The 25,429-nt window shown below is 48.2% G+C and overlaps 1 protein-coding gene across 1 annotated transcript in view; it reads left to right on the plus strand.

The window, feature by feature from the left end:
• The first annotated feature begins 5,750 nt into the window (after positions 1–5,750).
• LOC126523077 (uncharacterized) overlaps positions 5,751–25,429 on the plus strand; it is a 49,290-nt gene continuing 29,611 nt past the window's right edge. The window contains exon 1 of the mRNA XM_050171935.3: positions 5,751–6,146. Within this exon, the coding sequence (XP_050027892.1) occupies positions 6,132–6,146 (15 nt within the window). The 5' untranslated portion in view covers positions 5,751–6,131. The remainder of the gene's footprint in view (positions 6,147–25,429) is intronic.

The raw sequence follows: 25,429 nt of genomic DNA on the forward strand, positions 1-25,429 counted from the left end.
AATCCATATAGCTGGTTAACCAGCGAAGCTGTAGCGTGCCGCCCCGGTGTTTATCACTAGGTTAAGCCCGACGGTTCATTAAACAAAGTCTTGGTAGGCTGCCGGATCCTCGGTACGCAGTTGCTGCCTGCGCTCGGCTGCACGAGCCTGTTCTAGTGCCCGGGCGGCAGCATAGGCACATCGTAGACGAGATCCTTCCCGGTTCTGCTCGCGGCGTTGCTGATCAAAAGCTGCTTGCTCCTCAGGCGTAAGTATGACGCGTTAGCCTACCCATTTCGGAGCCGGAGAGAAACTGCTGCGCGCGCGCTCGGCTGCGACGGATAGCAACGACGTCACTACTGGCGCAGCCAATCGCGCGCCTCTCTCTCTCTCTCTTCTTCCGAGCATGCGCACGGTTTTGCGCCAGAGTAGTTTTCGGTGTACAGGCGACAGACGGACGGACGAGTCGGCTAGGCATATACAGCTTCGCTGTAGTATCTTGGTGTCTGCTATAATTGTATCGATGAATGTTGTAGTTGGGAAGAAAATATAAAGGAACATTTACAGGATAACTCCGCAATATGGCCGCCCGTAAGGGGTTATCACATTTGAGTACTTTATTGTGGTTAATAGTGTCAATCGCTGCAGAGGGGCCGCGCATAGATATTAAAGAAGAGTAAAAAAGAAACAAGACACACCAAACTGTCGAAAATTCGCCGAAAGTATACTTGCGTCGACGGTGTGAACATCATCTATAGTCTTGTGGTGGTATGCGGACGTGAGTTTCATCTTGCTTAGTGGATACACTGGCCAATCATTTAAAAAAATCACCAACATTGAAGTGCGCGAAGGGTCTCCAGTTCAATAAAAGAAATTATAGAAGGATATGCGTGTGGGGCAATATGTGTATAAGGGGGAGGCAACGCCCCGAGAGTTGCGGTGAAACTTTCATTCAACGTGTCAATAATCGCAGCATTGTATGCTTTGTGGAAGTACTTTTCTTTCCTGCTTACTTTAGACTGGAAGAAGTGGTGTGGACTTATGATCGCAACGGTAACGAATCTCTGAGAGGCAGAGAGGTGTTTTTAATGGAAACATGGGAAATTATATGGTCGGGCGGCAGGCCTAGCAGACGCATGCACGCACACTGACACTAACAAGTTCGCACAAAGCAAAGTGCACACAACGCATTAGAGTATTATTATTATTATTATTATTATTATTATTATTATTATTATTATTATTATTATTATTATTATTATTATTATTATTATTCCTATGACAGCAGGGCGTTCGGGCCCTCATGTACCGTGTCGCTGCTCATACTTCCATCGATGTCGTCAGCTTTGCGTAGCAAGTTTCACGGGGACGACCTTGCCGGAGGCAAGTGTCACCAATGCCGGTAGTGCTACTCGTGTATACGTTTTTTTTTTTCATTATTTTTAGCTGTACCAATTTTTTAAAGGTTTCCTGTAGCAAATAGCACAATGCTAATCCTTGAGCTAAATTACTCGATAAGACGACCATTACGTCTACAAGAAATAAAAATGCCCAATTGAATAATTAACATCATTACACTAATTAACATTTTCATTGGTTGCTTTACGGCACATATTCCAATCTACGAATTGTAGCTAGTAAGCCTGCAAGGCATATCGACTTGACATATCTGAGAATAGCACCAGTTTCGAGATATGCGCCGTCAAACTTGAGGTAAAGATGGACTTTTGTTCCACTTACTTTTTAACGAGAACGTTGTTTTATGCATTGAAGCGCAAAAGTAACTGGAACACCAATGCATTTCGCCGGACCATTTAAATATTAATATCTCGAAACTAGCGTAGTTCTGAGAATTCGTTACAAGTGGTAGATACGCCTCGCGAACTCACCGGCTACAACTCGTAAAGATACATTTAGTGTAATTACGTTATTAGTCAATTAAACATTTTGATTTATCGTACAATTAATGGCCGCCTCATCGAGTATTTAAGCTCCACTATTAGAATTGTGCTATCGGGCTCGGCAATCCTTTAAAATCTGGCGCAGCCAGAAGAAAAAACAAAAAAAGAATTTGGAGGACGCTTGAATAAGCTTTGCCTTTAAGAGTGGAACGCGATAGCATTCAAAGACCCTGACTGCTTTTCATGCTTCCCGGCAACTGCAGCTCATGCAACCGCAACGTTTACCGGAAAACGCTGGCAGCGACGATATATGCACGAAGGCAAGCTTTCTGGTGGAAACGCGGCCTCTTGCGTGAGTCGATCTCCTGTTATTGTTCCGCAGTTTTAATATTTCAGTCTGAGAAGAGCTAACATAAAAGATATGCGCTTTCGGTGTTTTTTCCCATTAGAGTTGTTTGTGGGCTGCCGCTCTCAACCGAGGAACAACTTTTAAACAATGAAAGACAAGGTATGAGCAACTTTGGTGGTAGGAGAATGGTGGGGTATGCGTAGTTCGGAATTTGGCTTGAAATTCTTTTTGACGCCGGATTTTTTGCGACACGGCCCCTTAACGTTGTCGCGTTAGAAAAAGAAGAAGGGGGAGGGGGGGGGGGTTTACCCGGTATGACAGCTCCCCGTGTTTACACCAGCACTGAAGCTCCTCTTCAGTCATTCCCCACGACATCCATGTGGCCACCTATGATGGCTACACTGTGCATGGTGCATGACAAGACGACAGTCAAGCTCCTTTGGAGGAAGCGGACCGTACATGACGGCCCGCGATCGAAGGTGTACACTGTGTCAGGGCAGACTTCTCAGCTCGACTGCCCCCACCGGGCCAACACCGGCAATGGTGGAGTCATAGACAGTTACCGTGTAATGAAGGCAAACTGAATACGCGTTTTCAAATGTGTTTGTGTGACCATGCGCGTGCGCGCGTGTGTTTGCTTGTGTGTGTGTGTGTGCGTGCGTGTGTGTGTGTGTGTGTGCGCGCGTGTGTGTGTGCGTGTGTGTGTGTGCGTGCGTGCGTGCGCGCGTGCGTGCGCGCGTTCCTACGTGCGGATAGTCGCGCGCGAGTCACGTGAGCAAATCGCAAGGCCCGGGACATCGTCGGCGTGGCATCCATTCCAGGCGCATGACTAGGCGGCCGATGAGCGGGGGGAGACGCGATCCCCGTGTGAGCCAGATGGCGCGTGACGTTCACACGCGTCGAAGCGAGTGTGTGGTGACGCGTGCGCGAAACTGAAGAACGCGCTGTGAACGTTCGCGTTGCGTCGAGGCAGCGATGCTGCTTCCTGGGTTCTCCCGCGTCGCCCTCCAGCGGCTGTCTGCCAACGCGCGTGGTTTGCGATCAGCGCAGAAAAGAACTCCCGGCTGTGGTTAAGGGGGAAAGAAAGAGCCCTGCGTGCGCTAAGAAATATTTGACAGGCTACCACTCTCCTCTCGTCTATTCTCGCCTACTCCTTTTCGTGCCTCCGTGCTCTGCTCTCTCTCTCTCTCTCTCTCTCTCTCTCTCTCTCTCTCTCTCTCTCTCGGCGCGAATCGGAAGCAAAGAAGGGCCGTTGACTGACAGCGCGATGTGTGTATGTGCCTCCGGCGCGCTCGAATATGTTTGGTTTAGCGCAACCTGGCGGTTCGCTGAATAGCGGGCGAGGCCCGAGACAGCGACGGGTTCTCGCGGAGAGGCGAAATGCGTGCGCGTCTTCGATGAATAGCGCGGGCGGGCGTGAGTGTGTATGACGTGAGTTTTATTATTTTTGTCGCATATTTCATATTATTGCGAGCTGGGAGCGCACTTCTGTTCGCCTTCCGGGGCTTCCGTGCAGCGCGATTGTGTTCCGGGTTTGGGATTCATGATGTAGCTAGCGGGTGGCCGCGATCCTTTAGTTGTTTGTGTGTTTATTTTTGCAAACGTGAACGAAGGATGACTTCACGTTTCACCACTGTTGACCACTGTTGAAGGATGACTCCTGTGTGGAGTTCGCGATATGTCTAACGCGCAGCAGGGTCACGAAAAAAGATAGAGAGAAAGAATTGTGAGCAAGTGCATCGTGTTTAAAGTGTTCACATATGTTATGAAAAATGATGTTGTGGTGAGAAGCAGTGTAATTGAGTTGACAATCAGTGTAATGATGTTGTGTGCATATGGGAAAATAAACTCTGTCCCTGCCCATTCGGGGAATCAAGGGAATGAGGAGGCGCACTGGGTAGCCCGAGGTCTAATCAACCGGGAGATGTGCCCCTCAGACTCGGATCCCATGGATGAGGCACCGACGACATACCACGAAATAACAAACTATTACAAGCAAAAAAGGCGAATCTACCCGCCTCCAAACGCAAGCCTCACGCGAGCGCAAGCCTAGATCCTGCGTCGAATCCAAACTAAATCGTTCCCCAGCCCACATTGGCTAGTCATAATTACCAACGGGCAATGGAACCCCCAGTATGTCAAAACTGCACAAATCAAACATTGGCTACCCAAAATCACATTCTTTGGGGGTGCGAGGGCTTACCCCCTCCCAGGTCGCTCCTGCCAGCTCCCTCACAACAGATGTGGGAAGAGCTGCTCAGAACGCCGGATGAAAAAGTACAAAAAGCCCTCGTTGCCTGGGCCGAAAGGGTCGCACCTCGTGAGGGGCCATTCTAGGACTCGGGCCTGCCAGATCATAACTGAGCAGAGTCTCAATAAAGTTGTTACCACCACCACCTGCCTAACGAACCACATAAAAAATAAATTCATTTTACGTGTTCTGTTTCTCAACTGCAGTAACTCATTTCTTCGGGCTCCGTGGAGGTTGTTTCGAGCCAACAGTGAATAACTCATTCAGTCTCTTATTTAGCCTCATACTACTGTAACAATTTTGTTGTGTCTAAGTTTAAGACAGCCACTCGATACTGACGCCTTCAAGACGCTACAGAAACTATAATAATGGTCTAAACAGAAATTTCTGCTGACCGCCGCTCTTTAATAACTTCATCTAAGATCGAGTTCCTAACGTGCTTTCAGCGTACAAAACATATCAATGGTGGCACGTGACCGATCCTACGAAACAGTAATTGGGAATTTTTCTCGGCATACGGCTTGTAGATTTATATTGAGACTGCATCACCATCCAAAATTTTTTTTTTCGTCCTCCGTGTTAGTTTTGATAGCCTCTGGAGCGGTTTTCTGTAATTGATCATATACTAAAGCTTCCCCGTTTCGTCCCTACCAGGTTTGAAGTTACCTTACCAACCCGATGATCTTAGCAGAGGCAAACAGTCACCCTTGTCTTGTGTTGTCGGCCTATTATTTATTTATTTATTTATTTATTTATTTATTTATTTATTTATTTATTTATTTATTTTCATGTCCGAAAGGAACACAGAATTTGTGTGCTTGAGTTTGCATTCGACTCTCAGGAGGTCAGAAACATTATGCGACATCCTTCATAAGTATGTCAATCAATCAATCAATCAATCAATCAATCAATCAATCAATCAATCAATCAATCAATCAATCAATCAATCAATCAATCAATCAATCAATCAATCAATTAATCAATCAATCAATCAATCAATCAAAGCTACATGAATAGGCACCCTCAATTTGATCATTCTAAAGTTTTTCGCGAGTGTCCAGCCGCGATCGCATGCTTTTCAAGGCGCAAGACGCCCGTCTTATCAGACAGCAAGTTCGCCGCGACGATTCTATCATGCAACTTATCGCGACAAGTTCATTTTGAATGGCGAATGACGCCACGTATATAGGAGACGTCATCCATCGGTCATTCGATTCGACTACTGCCTTGTACATACCGCATGAGTACATACCGGCTTGTACATACCGGCTTCAAGTCCAGTCTCTGTTTTACGTCTTCAACTTCACCTAACAAACAGTTTAATTCTGACTTTGTGTGCTCTGCCTGCCTGCCTGCCTTCCTGCCTTCGCCCCTGCCTAAGCGCCTCCTCACCCTCTACGCCACGTGATAAAATTCATGCGAAGCCGCCCACACCCCGTCGGATGCGGCCATGTGTGATTTTCCTTTCAGGTATTCTTGCCCGTGCGTCAAAAGAACGTAACCTTGCTGGCGCTCAGAAAAAAAAAAAATAGCTACACGGAAACTGATCGCCAATGGTGTGCTCATGTAAGGATAGCTGCAAAACTGCTTTTGTGAGGTGAACCAGGAACTGGAATCAGCACTCACACGTTCTCCAAAGGCGACCATCCTGATGGAATCAACACTGGTACGTAACAGTGTTTCCATAAAGCGTTCGCGATTAATTTCCACTGCGAGACATTGTATTTGCTAGCTCTGAGCAGTTCACCAGGATCTCATAATAGTTCGAACTAACCACTGCTTTTCTTTTTCGAGGTATCACGGAATCGCATCAACTTCTCCGCTCCAGGCGCAGTGTGCGCTAAATGGCACACATGACGAATAGTATATATAGTACGAGTATATGACTTTCTTGTTTTATTAAGCTCATATCGCAGAAGTCAAGCTTGTGACGCTTTTAGTCAGTTTTTGTAAAAATCCACCGCAGCTGGCAGAATAGATATTATGCAATTCTTTTCTTTTTTCAAGATGAAAGTGAGAACGTGAGTCGGACAGGCCCGTTTCCTTAACTTGTCATCACTTTCCCTGTCTCTTCACCTTGAAATTTGTAGTTCGCTCTGGGACCAAAGACGAAAAAGGAGAAGTTGAAATTCAAGGCGAAGCTATATACCGAAAGCCAAAAAAAAAAAAAAAAAAATTACGCAGCACACCAGACTAATATCGTTCCGCCGCATCCTTTCCTCATTACTGCGTTCTTATAGTTGCTCATTACCACCAGCTCACGAAGGCGTGAAAACGTGCCGCTTTGTATAAAGACGGAAGCCGCGCCGTGCTTTCCTTCTCTCTAAATTTCGCGCCTTTTCCTTCCTCTCTCCCTCGCTAACCACAGCGTAAAACCGTGTCAAGAACGTGCCGCTCTCTCTCTTCCGTTATACCCTCTCAGCCCAACCACCCGTTCCGGTGAACGCTTCAGGTGACAGTTTACGAACCAACCGGGCCAAATGACGCCACCCGTAAAAAATAAGAAGAATAAGAATAAGAAGAAGAAAGAAAGAAAGAGAAAAAAAAAAACATCGTCACTGCGCGTATGTTCTATATATGTGTGTATCCAGCTCGCTGCTTGCGGCAAATTGGGTCTGCGTTTCTTCAAAAGCGGCAGGAGAGCGCGAAGCTTCTGAGAGTTATGGCGTTACGGCTGAGGAGAGAGAGAGAGAGCTGCGCGCGGATGGCGTGCGTGTCACCAGAACTTCTGGGGGCGGTGCCCTTAACGGCTTGAGCGTGCGCGTTGTGTGCGGCAGCCGCCGGCGTCGAGTGCCTCTCATTTCCGGATGCGTCGCGCAACCCATAAACGCCGCCGCCATCGAGTGTGATTGCGGCGCCGCAGCCCAGCTCTGTCACCAGGACCCTGGAAGAGCTGTCAACGCCGTGGGACAGCTGGCGAAACGCACGCGCGAACCCAGGGTTCACCACAGTCGTCGTCTCGGTCTCTCTTTCAGGATGGTCTGAGAAAAACTCGCTAGGCTGGTGAACGGCATCTTAAATACTGTGCTACAAGGCTGAGGGCGTTTGGTAGCAGTTTGCACGCCCGTAGACAATTTCGACGCAGGTACAGGAGAGAGAAGCGTAATGACAATGACTTCTGAGAACCCGGTGTCCCTACAGGAAGACCAAGCCATTCCTGGTCGCGCACGAAGCCACTCTGCGTACGTTTCGACTCCTGAAAGAGAGTATTTCACTCTTCGACGAATTCTGGGCAGTGTAACGTGTTTCACCTCTCCGTGATCGGCGGCAAAACAAATACACTGATTATGTACGTAGTGAATCATATTCACTGTCAACTGCACCATAGGAACTATCATATTTTTTTGCACAGGGCAGCCAGACGTATGCATATTAAACCACAGGATATTTACGTGCGCCATGTCATGTTTGGACACTGTCGAAAACTTAAAATGGAATTTGCGCGCCGGTGCCTCTTCCGACCGCGTTTCTGCAGACATTAAATGTTGATTTGCGCGGAATGCATGCAAGGGTTGCATTTCTAGCAGGCTTTTCCAAAATTTACAGTCCCTATACTCACTATCTGTACTGTCGCCAGATTATGAATGTGAGCTTTCACGCCTTTTTCGGTACTTTATAAGTTCAAGATGTCAATAGACAGTTTTAGATAGACAACAGATGGGCGTCCACGGCAGCTCTGCGTGCGCAGCAAACCCGCGGAGGCCTCAGTGCGCATGCGCAGTACGCAGGAGCACGCACGGTATCTTGCGCGCGCCCGCAGCTTTTCAAAAGCTGCGTAGCGTCCGCTGCGGGCTCTGCGTGCTTTGCGGGACGTTCTCGCGTGTTCTCGCGTGTCCACGGGAGCGCATTTTTCGATATCGCTCTTGCTGAAGATATGAGTCCGGCTTGTGGTTTGGCTTCGTGGCGGCTGACATTGGCTACACAGTTTCACAAGGTGGCATATGGCGGCGCTGAGTAGCACACTACTGGTTCCTACGCCTGCAAGTCAGCAATCCCCTTCTCAACTTTTGCATCCGGCCAACTATTGCCATATCGAGCTCGCGCGCTGCGTATACACGGGTTACCAGCTGCTCCTAAGCTGCAGGTGAAGCGTGTAAGTCGCACTGACATGGTCTGAACGTTCTCAGTGGACTACTAAATTCCAGGAAAACTAAGATTTCCTTTTTTATATAATAGCTAAATCGAATAATTACGAATTCAGTCACGGGAATGGAGGAGAGAAAGTTGCCCTCAGCGAGAGGAAGAAAGCAAAAATAAGAGTGGATGAAGGAACCTGTCTAGACTACGCGTCGCCGTCCCGCAATTTCATTCCAATCGGAACGGGACCGATCCGTCCCGTGAAAAGAAAATTCCGCCTCGATCAACGCGCGTCAAAGGCGTCTCCATCGCGTGCGCAGCAGACTGACGGACTCGTCCCTGGCGCTCGGAGGAGGAGGCGAGAGAGGAGACACAATCTGCGCGCCTGTCGCGCCCGCTCGCGTTCCGTATCCATTTCAGCGAGCGCCCGCGCGGAGAACCCTGAGGAAGCGCAGGAGAGTCCCGCGAGCGAACGACGTCGCCCAGAGGCTTCCCCACTCTCTCTCATCGAAATTCAGCCCTCCGCACGCCAGGTTGTCTCTCTTGCTCTCTCTCTCTCTCTCTCTCTCTCTCTCTTTATTGTTTTGTTTGGGTGCCTCGGCGTGACGCAGCGCGTGTGTGTGTGTCGGCAGCCGCCGCGCTCACGTGTGCTCTAGCTGGCTCGGTTCGCTGGCTTGCGGCATCCCCCGAAGCGAGGCGACGGCGCAGCAGCCACGGCTGGCGCGCCGCGAGGATGATGGATTGCCAAGGCCGCGAGGAGAGCGCGCGCGGCCGTCGGTCGGCCAGGTGACATTCGCCCGAGGAGCGAGAGCAGGGGGGCGGCTACGAGAAGATTGCCGGAGAGCGCCGCTCCCATTTCCTCTGTTTCTCAGCGCGTAGGGCGTACGTCCAATCTCCGATAGGCGGGGGAGGGGGGGGGGGGGAGTAGGAAGTGTGGGGGTGAATAGTACCAGGGGCAGGCTGCAGTTGTCGAGGTGAACGTAGGCCGATGCGAGGAACGGAAGCGCGAAGTAGCTCCAGCTATAGTCGCCAGTCTGCCGCAGGTACCACTGTGATCTTTATCATACTCATTTTCCTTAGCAAGAATGAATTATTCAACATTAGCACTTTTAAATGAGCTATGAAAAAAAAGGCACTTGAAATGTATTGTCTGTCATGTGACTATAATTTGGACTGCAGCAAAACTATCGGTACAACGATATCTCTTTATACGAAATAGCGATAACTCGTTCGGAGTCCCGAGAGCAGTGCATATGTTTAAGCCGAATTATTCGAACTGCGGCGGCGCCAACTTTCGCTTAGTACGAAGTTCTAGAGCGGGAAATCCGCACTGGGGCGCATGCTACCGAATACGCACGCGGTGACCCTTCGCTTTTCTTCGCATCAACCTGGACAGGCAAAGGACGCTGCGAAGGTCACTCCAAGACGTGGCGGCAGCGCCCTGACGCTAACTGCATCTTGCCATGATTACCCAAAGACGAGGCGGCTGCTTATGGTCGTCATCGGAATCAGACGACACTGCCATCTCTGCACTATCAAGCACGGATGTGTTTCAGTTTACGTTTTACTAGCTCCCGCGCTGTCGGAAAGAAAATGCCCGCCGTACTATAGTTACAGTAATTGGGATAGCAGCGAATGTTTCGTCGTTATTTGTCCGAGTAAACCACTCTGGCTACCACAGGCTTCGGTGTACGCATTTCGATCTATTTATGTAAGCGAAGGAAAAAAGAAAATCCGATGATTACGATACTCCCTAACGCGAAATTTGAGCGCAGTTTTCTACGTGTTTTCATTTCGCGATATATCGAGGCAAAGCATTCCCGACCGAAATCACCGCACCGACTGGCAGTGGGCGAGTGCCGTCAGCGTACTCGCACAGGGAGGGGTATGCAGTATGGTACGCTGGAGTGATGAGCGGCATCGGATCCAGCTGTGGAAGAAGACGAGGACAAAAGTGTGAGCAGTGGAGCACGCGAGTTCGCGCGGTTACGCCGACGTTCAACTCAGGAACGGTAGCCTATAAGAGCTGCGCTCTAAAATTGGAAGGTAGGCAATCTCGACATCTATACGCCTATATTAGACCGGCATGACACATTAACCAGAACATATGTAAATGTGAGATATTTCTGGCGATGAGAGCTTTCTGACAAGAATTGCCTGCTTCATATCCGATGACGTAAATCGTAACTGTAAGCAAACACGCGCTCACCATAGATTACTCAATCCCGTAAAACAGAACGTCAGCGTCCCACCTCGATCTCGAGGCCTTCGCTCCTCTATAGTCGGTGGGTCCAGCTGTAATTGAGTACTTAGTTTAGAGTAAACGTAGAAAAAAAAAAAAAAAGCTATCCAAAACGTGATGAGACGCATAGCTATAAATTTGCTGCATTACGTTGTTTTGTGCGCTTGAAAACGACTGCGCCGTTTCCAGTTGTTTCTTTCATGGACGAAAGGCGTCACACTAAACGTCATCGTCCTCCCTCACAACGAATAGCTTGCATGAGCGAATATAAGCTGAGGGCCACCTTATCACTATGGCCGCGTCGACCACCGAAACGCTGACGGGCACCACTAAGCATATGACTTGAGGCAAAGCACAAAACAGCAACAGAAGGACAACAGAAGGGAACGAATACATAGCGCTACTAACAACTGAATTTTTATTGCACATGGTTACCACACATATACCATAGCACTACAGGAAGAAAAAAAGGCCACTGTCGCAACATAGATTTATTTCCGCAAAAATAATCCACCATAGGCCGCTATACCACGATAAGAACATGATTTTTTTTTCAAGTGAAACAGATGGGCAACTTGCAGGGTTTAGAGACACAACGCGAGCAGTCACTGTAAACCTTTATTTGATAAATCACAAGTGATATCTAGAAACCCAGATGAAGTGACTAGGGAGATCACTGAGGCATTCGAAGTGATTAGAAACGATAACTCTGTAAGTTGCCCGTATGTTGCACTTTCAAAAAAAGAAATCATGTTCCTATCGCAGTAGCGGCCTAGGTGGATGATTTTGCCGGAAAGAAATCTATGTTGCGACAGTGACCTTTTTTTTTTTTCTTCCTGTCGTACTATGCTCTATATGGGGTAACCGTGCGCAATAAATATTCAGTGGTTAGTAGAGCTGAGTCTTCATTCCTTTCTGTTGTCCTACGTGCTGTTTTGCGCTTTGCCTCAAGTTATGCAGTACCAACTATCCCCATCAATCTGTTCTCTTAAACCTATGAATTAACCCCAACTCGAACATGTTCGCTTACACGTTTAATCCTAACCGTCGATGCTTTAACGTCCCGCGTGAAGGCATTGGTTAAGCATTATGAGACGAACCTTCACTGAAATCGATAGGGATTAGCTAATAGCCTTGACTGCAGTGAAAGGTTGTTTGTTACGCAAATAAATATTCAGCAGCCAACAGAATGAGGATTTAGCAGTAGGCTTACTAGGCCTAACCTCTAAGCCTAGCTATCTTCTGTAGCAAAAAAAAAAAAAAAATCTTGCGAAGCGCGAAACGCATCAGCTTATTGTTGCAGTAATGGCGTTGATCGGTCAGCGGCGTACACCGACGGTCGGCCGATTGGCACGGTCGTCAACTCCAAGATATGGAAGGTAGGGAAGTAAACCAGATGAGCGTCTGGCTTGCTGCCTTACACAGGGTTATAAGGGGAATAGAAAGAGGAACCGAGGGAGAAAGTTAATACTGCTCGCAGAAAGTAAGACCCACAACAAGACTGCAATCGGTCCCTCAGGCAGATGTTCTTCAAAAACTGTAAAAAAGAAGAAAATTAGATTGTGGGGTTTTACGTGCCAAAACCACGATCTGATTACGAGGAACGCCGTAATGGGGGACTCGGGAATAATTTAGACCACCTGGGGTTCTTTAACGCGCACCTAAATCTAAGTACGCGGGTGTTTTCGCACTTCACCCCCATTGAAATGCGGACGCCGCGGCCGGGATACGATCCCACTACCTCGTGCATAGCAGCCCAACACACGGCGGGTTTCGAAAACTACCAGGGCACGAATATATTTTTGGGCCAGCGACGGATGCGGCCAGTGTTCAAGAATTTTCGTTTCAGAGATATTTGTTATGAGAGAAAAGATGAGAGGTCGGCCTGAATGAATGTTGTGGCCCGCTACTCGGCGTTGGGGGCAGGGGAATGGGTGTAGAAGGATAGAATAGAGAAGACGTTGATTATGGAGCATGAAGATGGTGGAGAAAAACTTGCTATGTCCAAGACTCTTCAAACTCTCTTGCCCAGTCCGCTATAGCCCAATCGGCATAGTGGGGTTTGTAAATAGACGCGGTGGACGTCGTATTGATGGTAATTAAGTGCACAACAGATGTTCCATTCTTCACGTTCACGCAGATATGGTTCAGTTGATCTATAACTCATTATACAAAAGCCGTACGTCACTTCAGCAATGGCGTATAGGGTTGTCTTCAGAGAAATAAGCTCATAGCAGCATAGCTCTCCGCATCTGCATATTGATCTATAGCCTACCTCACCTAAAGGACGAACTTCCAGACACTTATTGAGAGCCATTTATTGTTGTTTTTTCAAAGAGAGCAAAATTTTGTAAACGGTTATTTTCATTGCAGAAATCTCCCATAGTGGTCAAGAAACGGGGCTATTTCTGTCAGAAATAATACTGGTAAATAGACATGAAACAGGGAGACCGGATGTCTCAGAGACAGAGCCCGAAGTATCGAACGAGCTCTCTCCTCAACCGATGCACAGGCTTCTGATCTCGGACCTCTGCGCTCCCACTTATCGTTGAAGCCATTATTGCGCCATTTGCACAAACCGGCTCACTTCCTGATTTGTGGAATGGGCGAGCATCTCTCACTCCTGTTTAGGATTACCGGGACGGCCACACCTCAACATTACGAACGCGAGGAGGAGCAGATGCTGCCGGTCACGAAAAGTGCGGCTCATCAGCTTGCGACACTCGGGCGGGCCACGGATTTATCCTCATCCCCGGCAGAGCAAATACTGCGGTGCTCGAGGTATATAGAACTACCCGACAGCTGCCTCTGGAACCTTAGAGAGAAGCCAACTGCATCGGCAGCGGGCGGCAGTAACAAAAAACAAAGAGAGCGTCATGTTTGCCTAGTAATTGGCGCGCCTTCGCTTCCCAAGGCTACATAACGTGAACGCGCACGCGCTGGGCGCATAAGACAAAAGCGAGCAATAACTCAACAAAGTGAGCGCGCGAGAACGTGCGGAATATGGAGGGACCCCTGTTGCGCGCGGTGTGCTGCCTTCTTCTGTGCCTTTTGCGCCGATTAAAATCTGGAACGGGCTCTCTCTTCTATGCTCGTCTCGAGGGGACCGGCGGCGTTGGCAAGAAGAACGCGCGGAACGTTCTCGGGTTTCGTTCGTCGTGCCGCAGCCGGGTCTTATCGGCGGCTCTCATCGGGGCCCAGCTCGTACGCGCACATACACAGAGCTGTGTGTGTACGGCGGCAGCGGATGGCCGCTTCCCCCCACCACCATCTCGCCATCACTTCGTTGCATCGCAAGCACGCACGCACGCACACACACACGCGCTCATGCTCTCTCTCCCCTCATCTCTCGCTCTCTTCTTCCCAATTGCTCGCTATTACCCGCACTCTTGGCGGCGTCGACAGGCGGGCTATTGCTTCGGACTTGGCTTCTTCCGTGACGGCTAGCGCTGGTGACGGCGGCGGCCTTTTCTTCGTGCAAGAACCCCGTCGTTGGGAGAGATCGGCCTTCGGATCCGCCGCGCTGATCAGACCGCCGCTCGCGGGAGCGATGCGTTCGTTCGGGTTTGGACTCTCGCATTGCGAAGGGCAGGCAACCCCCGGCAATTTCTTGATGCCCGGTTGTTTGCTTTCGCGGCACAGGGAAGAGAACAGGATGCACCGCTTGGGATGCCTTCATGTTTGACCCCGGGAAGGATGTATTGTTCTTCGGTGCTTCACTGGAGTATGGCGGTGTTGTAGCAGAAGAGCGAGGTTTCGTGCTTCGAATCGGGAGGATGGAGGATATTGGTGTTATTACGTGTACAACTCCGGAAGAGAGAGAGAAGGAGGGTGGAACGTATTTATGCGAGTAGGATGCATCAGAATTCTCTCGGATTGTGTCTAACGAGCACCCCAAAAATACTGTGGAAGCCACCGGAGCAGAGCGAATCTTATCGAGATGATCGGGAACCTCAGAGTGGGCCTCCTATAGGAGTCAAAGAGATTCCGCCGCGACTGGGAAGTTCTGTGACGTGCGCGTAGTTGTTCTCAGTTCATGGGCAAACAGTCTCAGCTTCTGCTTTTTGAGGCTAGAAATGCGGAAAGACGAGACCCCCATCGACTGGCTAAATTATACGCGTCAGACAGTATCGCAGCTTCTGGAAGGCAGGCACGAAAATAAATTGCGCCTTGAGGGATAAATACTAGGCGATAGCATGGCAATTCTTTATTACATGTGCTACATTACAGACCTGTTGGCAGCGTACGCGAACTGAAAACGTGTTTGCTATTTAGAGTGGCTGCTCGCTTGTACCACGAAGGGATCGACTGTCTTCTGGATTTCGTGTTACGATAACACGGTTTAGGTCATCGTGAGGGCTCCCTCTACCCGCGCAAATCATCTCTTCTGTGTGTCTTTAACTCAGACATATTGCTCAGGCTTCCAATTAGAGGGAATATACCCTTTCTTCTCGTTGGTCTACACAGTCCGCTCTTCGCAGTTTTCGTACTGTACCACAAGAACCAGTTATATGACCTGTTATGTGTGCTGTAAAGTTTTCACTCTTCACTGGACACGTTACACGGCATTTCGGCGACCTAAGGTTCATTTTGCTACGACGACAATAATTTGTACGTTATTATTGGTTATTTCGTTTTACTAGTTCAGAGGGGACCCAGAGCAACATCGAGAAATGTAGAAGTATGGAATGGAGGAAGAAGGATGTCTCACTGCACACTCAAATTTTCAAAACGCGGATTTTTCTGCCCAACATTTATGCAAGGACCAAAACCAACCAAGTAATGTGTCGGAAGTGCGGGCACGACTTGTGTCGGGGGTAGGCGGGTGGCAGGTGAAGTGGTTCATCCAAGGCGAGATTCTGGATCCGCCAGCGATATACAACACTTCCGCGTTGAAAATGTTCACTTACATGTAAATTTTGTTTACCCGCTGTAATGTCACGCGACACAGATAGTAATGACTACTAACCCTCATAGATAATGTGATTGCTGAACGCCTCTACACGCTTAGTAGTTCCTTGTTTTTCTTACGTTGTGATTCTCATAATTCCGGCGGCAGATATATAGGTTGTCCCACGTAACTTTAGCCCAACATTAAAAATATGCAAAGCCACGTAGCTGGACGGAACCAAGGTAATGTTGCTCGCCGTCGCTTGGAGATACTCAGATTATTATTTACATTCCGCCTTACTACATAATTAGCCTTAATTAATTAATTAACTTCTCTAATATTATAATTAGATGAAAAGTGTCAGTGACGAAATTGTAGAGCAACATGAAAAACTCTGCGATACAGCTTTCTGGTGCTCAATATATGCTACTCAAAAGTGTTTTTCCAAGCATGAAAGCAGCCCGCGAATACGCTCGAAATTGCCGCGCGACTGGCCGCTCGAGGTATTTTGCGTGTATTCGCGGGCTTCTTTCATGCTCAGAAAAACACTTTTATGTAGCACGTATTGAGCACCAGGAAGCTTTATCGGGAGTTTTTTAGGTTGCTCTACAATTTTCTCATTGACACTTTTAATCTAAGTATAATATTTCAGAAGCTGATTACTTAATTAAGACGAATTATCTCATTAGGCGGGATCTCCAAGCGACGGCAAACAGCATCACCTTGGTTCTGTCCAGCTACGTGGCATTTGTATATTTTGAAAGTTTGGCTCAAGTTACGTGGGACATCAGGTGTTTTGCTAGACTGAGGTGCCGAAGACTCCGATGCTGCTTCCACGAGATAGCTTCAAGGGGAAGTTGACGTGCCGATGCAGCAGATGTACATTGCGGGAGGCCATTGTGGAGAGTTTGGGATCAGTGTCGGCTACTGGTGTATCCCCGGACAGGTATTGGAAGTGTCACTAAACGAACTATATAAAATGTCAAACGCGAGCAAATCATATTCTTAGCTGAAATTAAGAGGGTCAAACGAAGCTCGCAAGGACATTAAACATTGTGGGGTTTAACGTTCCGGAGCTGCATGTCGAGCTACGAGAGATGCCGTAGTGGACGGATAGATTTAAATTAGTTTTGACCACATATAGTTTTTTTTTTCAACGTGCACACGAAGCAGGCTACACGAGGGTTCTTCTATTATACCTACATATGGCTATGTTGTCGCCCTGAATCGGGTCGGGGATCGAATCCGCGACCACACGGGCTCAGCAGCGGAACGCCATAGCCAGAAAGCCACCGTGGCGGGCTCGGAAGGGCAATAAAGATAACCAGTGACATATTAGTGTTGCACAATAATTGTCAAGGGAAAGGAGAATAGTAGCACTTGGCAACAAGTTATGGAGTATCGACATTAGGAAATTTGAGGACACATGTTCGGTTCAAGTGATGTGGAATGATTGGAGAGCTCTGGTAGAGGTGTTTTTCTTGCAGCGGATTTGACTGCGCAATTATTATTATTATTATTATTATTATTATTATTATTATTATTATTGTTGTTGTTGTTGTTGTTGTTGTTGTTGTTGTTGTTGTTGTTGTTGTTGTTGTTGTTGTTGTTGTTGTTGTTGTTGTTGTTGTTGTTGTTGTTGCTGTTGTGGTGGTGGTGGTGGTGGTGGTGGTGGTTGTGGTGGTGGTTGTGGTTGTGGTTGTGGTTGTGGTGGTGGTGGTGGTGGTGGTGGTTGTGGTGGTGGTGGGGGTTGCGGCAATTACGATAATGGTGACGCCGACTGGCTCCTTGAGCGCGGTGTGATGAAAACGACACTAATCCGAGGCAATACTTTAAAATGTCAGCGGGGGACATGCTTTTGAAACCGAGGGGCGACTCGCCCGCCTGCACGTGTTTTCTTATCGCAAGCACCGCTCCTTCGCCGACGAAGCGCTTCGCGCCTGTGGTGTAGAGCATTCGGTTATGTATACGCTACGTGCACTGTCGCCAAACACAGTTCGCCCCGCAAGCCGGCACGTGCTCCGCTATGGCGCTGCAGCCGGCGCCAACGCAGTCTCGATGCAATCGGTACCCGTTCGCCCGCACGACTTCAAAGTGCCTTCGGCCACCCTTACCGGCGCACTGTATCTTTCCGCGGCGACGACCCACACCGTAGCCTTCGCGCAGCCATATTTCGTGCCCGCAATTTGTTTTGACCGCCCGTTTAGCGGCGGACCTTTGTGCGTGCGTGAATGCGTGCACTGCACGTGCTTAAGTGCGCGCACGCACGTACACGTCTGTGCGAGAACTGCGTGAAGTGGAGCTGCGGTTTCGACGACCTCGAGCTTTTACATATGTACATGTGAGCGAGTATCAATGCGGTATTCATGTCCGCGCTGCCGTATGCGTTATAGGTGGGTGGTCTGCCATATGCGCGTGCTCGATCGCGAAGTGGCTCCGCTCCGCTCTCTCTGGCTTGCGTCTATTGCCGCGTAGGCGTCGATAGAAACGAAGATAACGGTCAGTTTAGCGATGATCAGATACGAGAGACAACTGAGGCGAAGGATCGCTGGAAAGCGTGTTTGATTTACGGGCGATTATGGTTAATGCTTGCCTCGTTCACTGGGGTCATTGCAAAACCGGGGGGGGGGGGGGGGGGGGGAGGGGAGGCTAGTATCTATGGTTTCGTGACCTTTGCTGCACACGCATGCTCCGATTGCCACTGGTCGCTTCTTGTTGGCACTGTGCAAGCTCTTCTGTAGACCTAAAGAAGAAAATAATGAGTATTCGTTTTGCACTAGCATGTGCAGTGTACCATTGCTAAAAGAAACGTGCCGTTAGTACTCTGTCGTCGATTACGGTTGAGATACGGCATAAAGAGCCCACGTACTAACTTTCGATCTGTAAATGTGCGTTCGGCACATTATACAGTCCCCCATTTCCTGTAAAAGTGATGAAATGTCCTGGTTACAATGGCTTTATTATTAGTTAGGTGTTCCCTTTAACAGTGGACCGTGTACTGTATGATATGAATTATATCGATCTTTGGATAGTTAGCATTACTGAGCGCGGCAAGCGCCCGAAATGCTAACAAAAAAAAAAAATACAGGGCATCTACGTAAGAAAGTGAACCAAAGTGGTGAGGTCGTATATATGTTAGGAACAAAAGTACGAAACTTTGAATACCACCCCTTTCAGGTCCATCTGCTTCTCTTCGATCTGTTCCAAAGCAAACAATGACTGCGAGCACGAAGTAAATATGGCGGAACGAGGGACCAGCGATGCGCAGTGATTACCTGCGAACGCGCCCCCCACGCGTTACAGGAAAGACGCCATTCCGACGCGGGGCATACAGCATATGGGCAAGGCTACGCAGGACTGCGAGGCCTGAGACAAAAACGTCGAAAATGACCTCACGGTGGAAGAATAGGAGGCAAGGGCGTGGTGGTGGTGCCCGGGAAAGACCCGCAGTGCACCCGACGGAGACCAGCGGATTGTGGAGGGTAGAGAGAGAGAAGGAGAGAGAGAGAGAGAGAGAGAGCAGTTGCTGGTTTAGCTGTCTTCGCCGGCGTCATCTCCACAGCCCACCGACCTAATAGCAGGTTTCCGTCCTATAGGCTGTCCCTTGACTGCTGTCTATAGGAAAACGAGGGCACCAAAGAAAGTATAAATACTAAATATAGACGCGGGGGGCAGTCATGATGAGAAGGAACGTTGTGGAAGTAATACCACGACAGAAATACAAAATGGGAAACGTATACGACAGGTAAGCTGCCCGACCTATCGTAGCCGACGCACACGACGGGAATTTGGGAGCAGAAACTGCGAATGAAAAAAAAAAAAGAGAAATCTAGAAGTTACCAGATAGTAGCGAGAGGAAGTTTCGAGAACCAGATAAAAAGCGAGGGGAATATCAAATGTAGGGTCACTTTGTACTGCAGGATTGACGCTGAAGGTATGGGCAAGAGCAGGGGAGAGCAACTAATCGCAGCATGTCGAATGAGGGGGGAGAGATGGGGCGGAGAGAGCTGCGAAGCGTGCTCTGGTGCTCGGAACACCTCTTTGGTTTGGCACGCTGCGCAGGAACCAGTACATCGGCGTGATCAGGCGCTCCTGATTTGCTGATGCTGCCTGCAACCGCAGCTAACCACTCCAGCGCTCTTGAAAAGAAACCGCAGGACGTTGAGGATCGACGACGTGGAAGAGAAGAACAGCGCCGAGACAAGACAGCGAGAGAGAGAGGGGGGGAGGAAAGAGCCCACTTAGACGAGTGTTATTGAGCGGTTCATCTTCTTATTTCTGCGCTTCACCACGTTAGTCGATCCATCTTTAACCGCGGAGGACGCCAAGGAACCCGAATGACAACAGCCAAAAAAAAAAAAAAAATGTATATGTGGGTATACTGGAGATAATATAAGTAGTCGAATGGCTTTGGTATCCCCGGTGCACTCGCTTTCTCTCGTTCACTCCCTCTCCCTGAGTAGCCGTCTCTCGGGGTCCGAGCGTCGACGGAGCTTTTCCTCCCACGTCCTTGTTATCGCTGTCATTAGGGCCATTATACCTGGGTGCCCCGTCCGCGTCTCCGCCTCGGGCGAATGCTGCCGACCGGCCGCAGAACTTGCAGCCCTGCACCACCCTACCTCAGTTGGTATAAGGCGAGAGAACCGCCCTCTCCCGCGAGGAGCAAGCGGCAGCAGCAGCAGCGGCAGTTTACAAGATGGTTTCTGCTGCTCGGCGGTGCACACAGTTCGCGCTTCCTTACGACCTCCTCCTAGTTACTTTCTTTCTACTCGCCGTTTCGTCCTTGTCTGGGCCTTTTTTATGAGGCGTATAAAAGACCATTACACTCCCGGGACCCACGTCTCACGAGGTCGTACTCTCCCTTTTCTCTTTGTCTTCAAGGGGTTTTGTCTTTCGTTTTTAATTTTTTTTAACCTTCGTCCGTGTTTGCGCCTCGTACGCGCTCTTTGCTCCGTAATGTTCCAACACCGCTTTCTTTACGAGCTTGCTCGCTGACCGCTCGATTATGTATTGTTGACAGTAAGCACCAATGCTTTAACCGACACTGGGTATTCTTCCTTGTTGCTGTAGAGCATAACTACGTGCCTTATTTCTTTTTTTTTTTTTATAATCGGCGCTGCAACGACTGCTTGAGTGACATTGTTATTGCAGAGTTAGTAAACATCATTCCTTTTCCCAGGTGCGCTGCTTGCAGCAGAGTAATTACGGCTGCTCGTGTGCCTTCTCGCTCACTCGCTATTCCCGCGCGGCTTCTTTTAAATTTATTGACCGCTCAATTCTGTATCAATTTGTTTTGTCACTAAACATCTTAGGCGTTGAGCTTAAAAAGCTATCGGCGATTTTTGTTCCTTTTTCTCTTGGGGTGTGAACACTGTAGGTCTCAGTTTGGTTCCTGAAGCGACGACGAGTTTTTTAATTTCCATTCATTTCTTGGAACGGGAAGGAAAAACTAAATATTCATAAATGTGCGGTTCACCTTTGTATTCTTCCGACATGCTACTGAATGAATGAATTTCGGAGATGATGTCAGGTGGTCTTTGTAAGAAAATGAAGGTAGGTAAGGGGACAGGGAAAGAGGGCTGGCGCTGTGTATGCAGCAGGAAGAATTTCCTCGTATGTGATGGAGAGAGAGACCCAGACTGCTGGGAGTACCGGGGGAGCGCCAACGCCCCCCCCCTCGTGGCTTCATTGCTTCTGGGCGAGATTGTCTTCGTAATGGGTTGACAGCTGGATCCTCCAGCACAAACCTGCGCTGCTCGACGAAAAGATGTTAATGAAAGGCACTTGCTCTGAAAAACAAGCTTGCATTGAACGCCACGGTGAGCTTCAAATGCAACTTCCTTAAGCGGGTGCCAATGAAAGCGGTTTAGAAGCATTAACTGTTAAGCAGTCGAAATAAGCAAGATACGTTCACAGTACTGGTGGTAAAAAAATCTGGGAAGAGATCTATTGAACGGTGTCGTTGCAGGCATAAGTAACTGTAAAAAATATATATAGAGGTTTTAACCATGCCAGGAAAGATGCAGGAGAGATAGGGAAAATTTCAAGGCTGGTAATATACGTAGTAAAATTTGATTAGCTCAAGCAGGCTAGGTGGCTGTTGGTCACCGCCCCGTTTCGAAAGGAATGCCAATAAAGATCATCATTATCGTAATCGGAAGATATGTAAGGCTTTAAGAGAAATGCATTAACGTCTAAACTCAATTGCACAACGTGTAATCAGTTGACGAACGGGGTATGTACGTTTTCGGCGAGTAACGAGAAAAAGATGCAATGCACGAGCAGGGCTCGTCCTTCAGCCTATCGGTATACATTGACATATAGGACAGCGTTTAGAGCTTTGATTTGAGAGTTAAGGGTTAACACTTCGCGTACAGTCTTTGTCGAAGTTTGCGAAGCCACTATGGAAGAGAAAAATCCTTGCACAGTTTCCCTGATTTCCCGTGGCAGAGAGAATCTTGACAAAGAAAGCACTGTTTGTTACTGATCATCAGGTACGAGACAAAGAGAAGCGTTTTGTCCCTCAGGTCTGGTAGGCAATCGAACCCAGAAGTTCTCGATTCCTAACCTGGTGCTCTAACGGCAAAGTTATGGACTTCACGTTCGTCGTAAAACAACAGAGGTGCCCATACACTACTGAAGACACGGCGAAAGAATTGATTATTGTTTTCTTTTTAAGGAGGAGCAGTTGTCGGCCTAAAGAGAAACAGCTTTCCATGGAAACGCCAATTCATCATGAGCAGCTGTCTCTCAAAGGAGCATCTATTTGAATAATTAATGGTCCTCTTTTTCTTTTAACGAGAAGCCATTCGTTTTCGGTATGAAGACAAAGAACTCTTATTGAATATGCTCGCTCTTCGCGAGCCAGCTGTCTTCCGAAGCCGCATTTATTTCTGTGATTATGGCGCAGACGGCAGACTGCGCCGTTTCACGCGCGTTATCCTCGTGCTTTCCTGTGGAGCAAAGTTAAGCACCCACGCGGGATTTCAATGTTGCCCAGCGAGGTAGACACGCGCTCTCATCTGGATGCTAAGCAATCGCCATTCTCCTTGTTATTTTTAATGCGTTAGCATAGGGTGCGCCAAAGCGGAGTATATATATATATATATATATATATATATATATATATATATATATATATATATATATATATATATATATATATATATATACATACGCACACAGTATAGGGGAAATTACGTGTAGTACTTAATTCAATTAGAAGAATGATCAAAAATCGACAGTCACTAAAGCATACGCTTTGGTACTTCCTATTACTTGTTTTCTGCCACCAAAGGTCGTGGGTTCAAGTGCCTTTTTTTTATTGAAATGAATATTAGGAGAGGTTGGCGCCTTTATGGTGGCACCGGCTTCTCCTTGTCATTTGGCGAAGGAAACAAATTTGCGTAAAAAGGGAGAATAGCGACACAAAATATGGCACTCAGTAGAACACTGGATGAGTGAGTGAGTGAGTGAGTGAGTGAGTGAGTGAGTGAGTGAGTGAGTGAGTGAGTGAGTGAGTGAGTGAGTGAGTGAGTGAGTGAGTGAGTGAGTGAGTGAGTGAGTGAGTGAGTGAGTGAAGAAACTTTGTTATGAATGCCTGCAGAACGGTTAGCCTTCCCCTGTTAGGGAGGCGTCACCGTGACGCGGCCATGACGTCCTCGCGGCGTGTGGCGCCTCTACTTCGGCCGCGGCCGCACTACTCCCTTTGGTCGACCGCGCCTGCCCCTCTTTTGGGGTGGCAGCCTCCCTCCGGTTTCGCTCGGTCGTTGCCTTTCGAGGGCCGCCGAGATCTGCTGGACGGCCTGGGCTTGGACATCTTGATCATAGCACCTCGTTGCGGCCTCGAGCCGCGGAGGGATCGTTGTTATCGTTGCAGCTTCGTGCGGATTCTTAGCACAGTCCCAAAGGATGTGAGCTGCAGTGGCTCTTTCCTTTTGGCACACACAACACAGGTCACTTACACAAACACTTGGACATACGTGCCTCATCAGCACCGGGGTGAATAACGACCTTGTTTGAAGTTGTCGATATCGATGAATAAAAAATATGCAGTCCAACAGTACATGAGTCGCAAAGTTCTGTGCATTAGTTCAGTCCACGTACGTATATATAAAGTCAAATATTTTGAACAGCCAAAACACAACACATGTAATGAATGCACTGCAAGTATAGAACAGAAATATACGTATTGCGTAAAAAGTTGCGATCACCACATAAACTAATTAGAACCACGAACAACGTTTGTGTTACTCATTTAGCGTATTCGGATCATCTGATACCTAATATTTTCCCAAAATGTTGATGTCCTCTAAAAAACTTTTTCAGAGCAATCAAGTGCCTTATTTAACTGGGCCCTAATTATCTTCGCCTTAATTATCATCGAAGGTCGGTGATTCCACCCCCACCAATGGTCGCGGGTCAGACCACCAATGGTGGCCCCATCAATTATGGTGCCATCGAATTTTGGTCCCAACATAGGTCGTGAGTTCGAGTGCCTTATTTAACTGGGCCTTAATTATCTTCGCCTTAATTATCATCGAAGGTCGGGGATTCTACCCCCCCCCTCAATGGTCGTGGGTTAGACCATGAATGGTGGCCCCATCAATTTTGGTGCCATTGAATTTTGGTCCCACCAAAAGTCGAGGGTTCGACTTCCACAAAAGGCTGTGGCTTCCAGTCCCACTAATGGCCGTGGGCTCGAGTGCCTTAATTAATTATATCCTAATTAACTTTGTATTGATTAACAAAAATGGTCGTGGGTTCGACTCCCACCAAAGGTCTTGGGCTCGAGTGTCTAATAACTCTACGTTAATTAACCATGCCTCAGTTAACTTCGTCCTAATTATCACAAGATGTCGTTGGTTTGACTGCCACCAGTGACCGTGGGTTCGACCAGAAATGATGGCACCATCAATTTTGGTGTTGTTGAATTTTGGCCCCACCAAAGGTCCAGTGTTTGACTCCCACCGAAAGGCCGTGGGTTCGAGGGCTTTAATCAACTTTGCCTTAATTAACACCAAAGGTCGTGGGCTCGACTCCCACCAATGGTCGTTGGTGGCACCATCAATTTTCGTGCCATAACGCTGGATGGTAAATTTTTCGATAACGCAGGACAGCGAATTTTTCGACCAATGAGGCATTTAAGGTGTTCGCCTTAATAAAAGGAAAGTGGATGAAAAACAACTAGCCCCAGGTGGGATGCGAACCCACGTCTTCGCATTACGCGTGCAATGCGCGTAGTTGAGCTACCGCGGCGCCGTTTTGCGATCCCCTTTCTGGAGTATCTATGAGTATTTATATTTACCTACTAGAAGTAACCCTGGGAATGTTAGCCAGCATCACCACTCCCAATCCTTGGCGGCGGATGTGGGACATCCTTTCTGCCGCAGACTTCACGTGTATATGAATGTTTGGGTGAAGGCAACTCGTCAATAAACCCATACATGCCACCTGAAGGTATCAATGCTGCCAGATTCGAGATCCTCGCTATGAAGGAGAAGAAATGAAACCGAGGATCCCGATTCTTATTAGTCATATTATAAGAAGCCAACAAACAAAGACACGAAAGACAGCACAGGGAAAGTTACTTGTACTTATCAATTAAATTAAAGAAATGATAAATTAATGGAAATGAAAGTGGATGAAAAAACAACTGGCTGCAGGTGGGACACGAACCTACGTCTTCGAATGTAGCGCGCGATGCTCTTTCGTATCCGAAAGATACGAAATATACGAG

The sequence above is a fragment of the Dermacentor andersoni genome, chromosome 6, assembly GCF_023375885.2.
Source record: "Dermacentor andersoni chromosome 6, qqDerAnde1_hic_scaffold, whole genome shotgun sequence".
Taxonomy (NCBI): Eukaryota; Metazoa; Arthropoda; class Arachnida; order Ixodida; family Ixodidae; genus Dermacentor; species Dermacentor andersoni.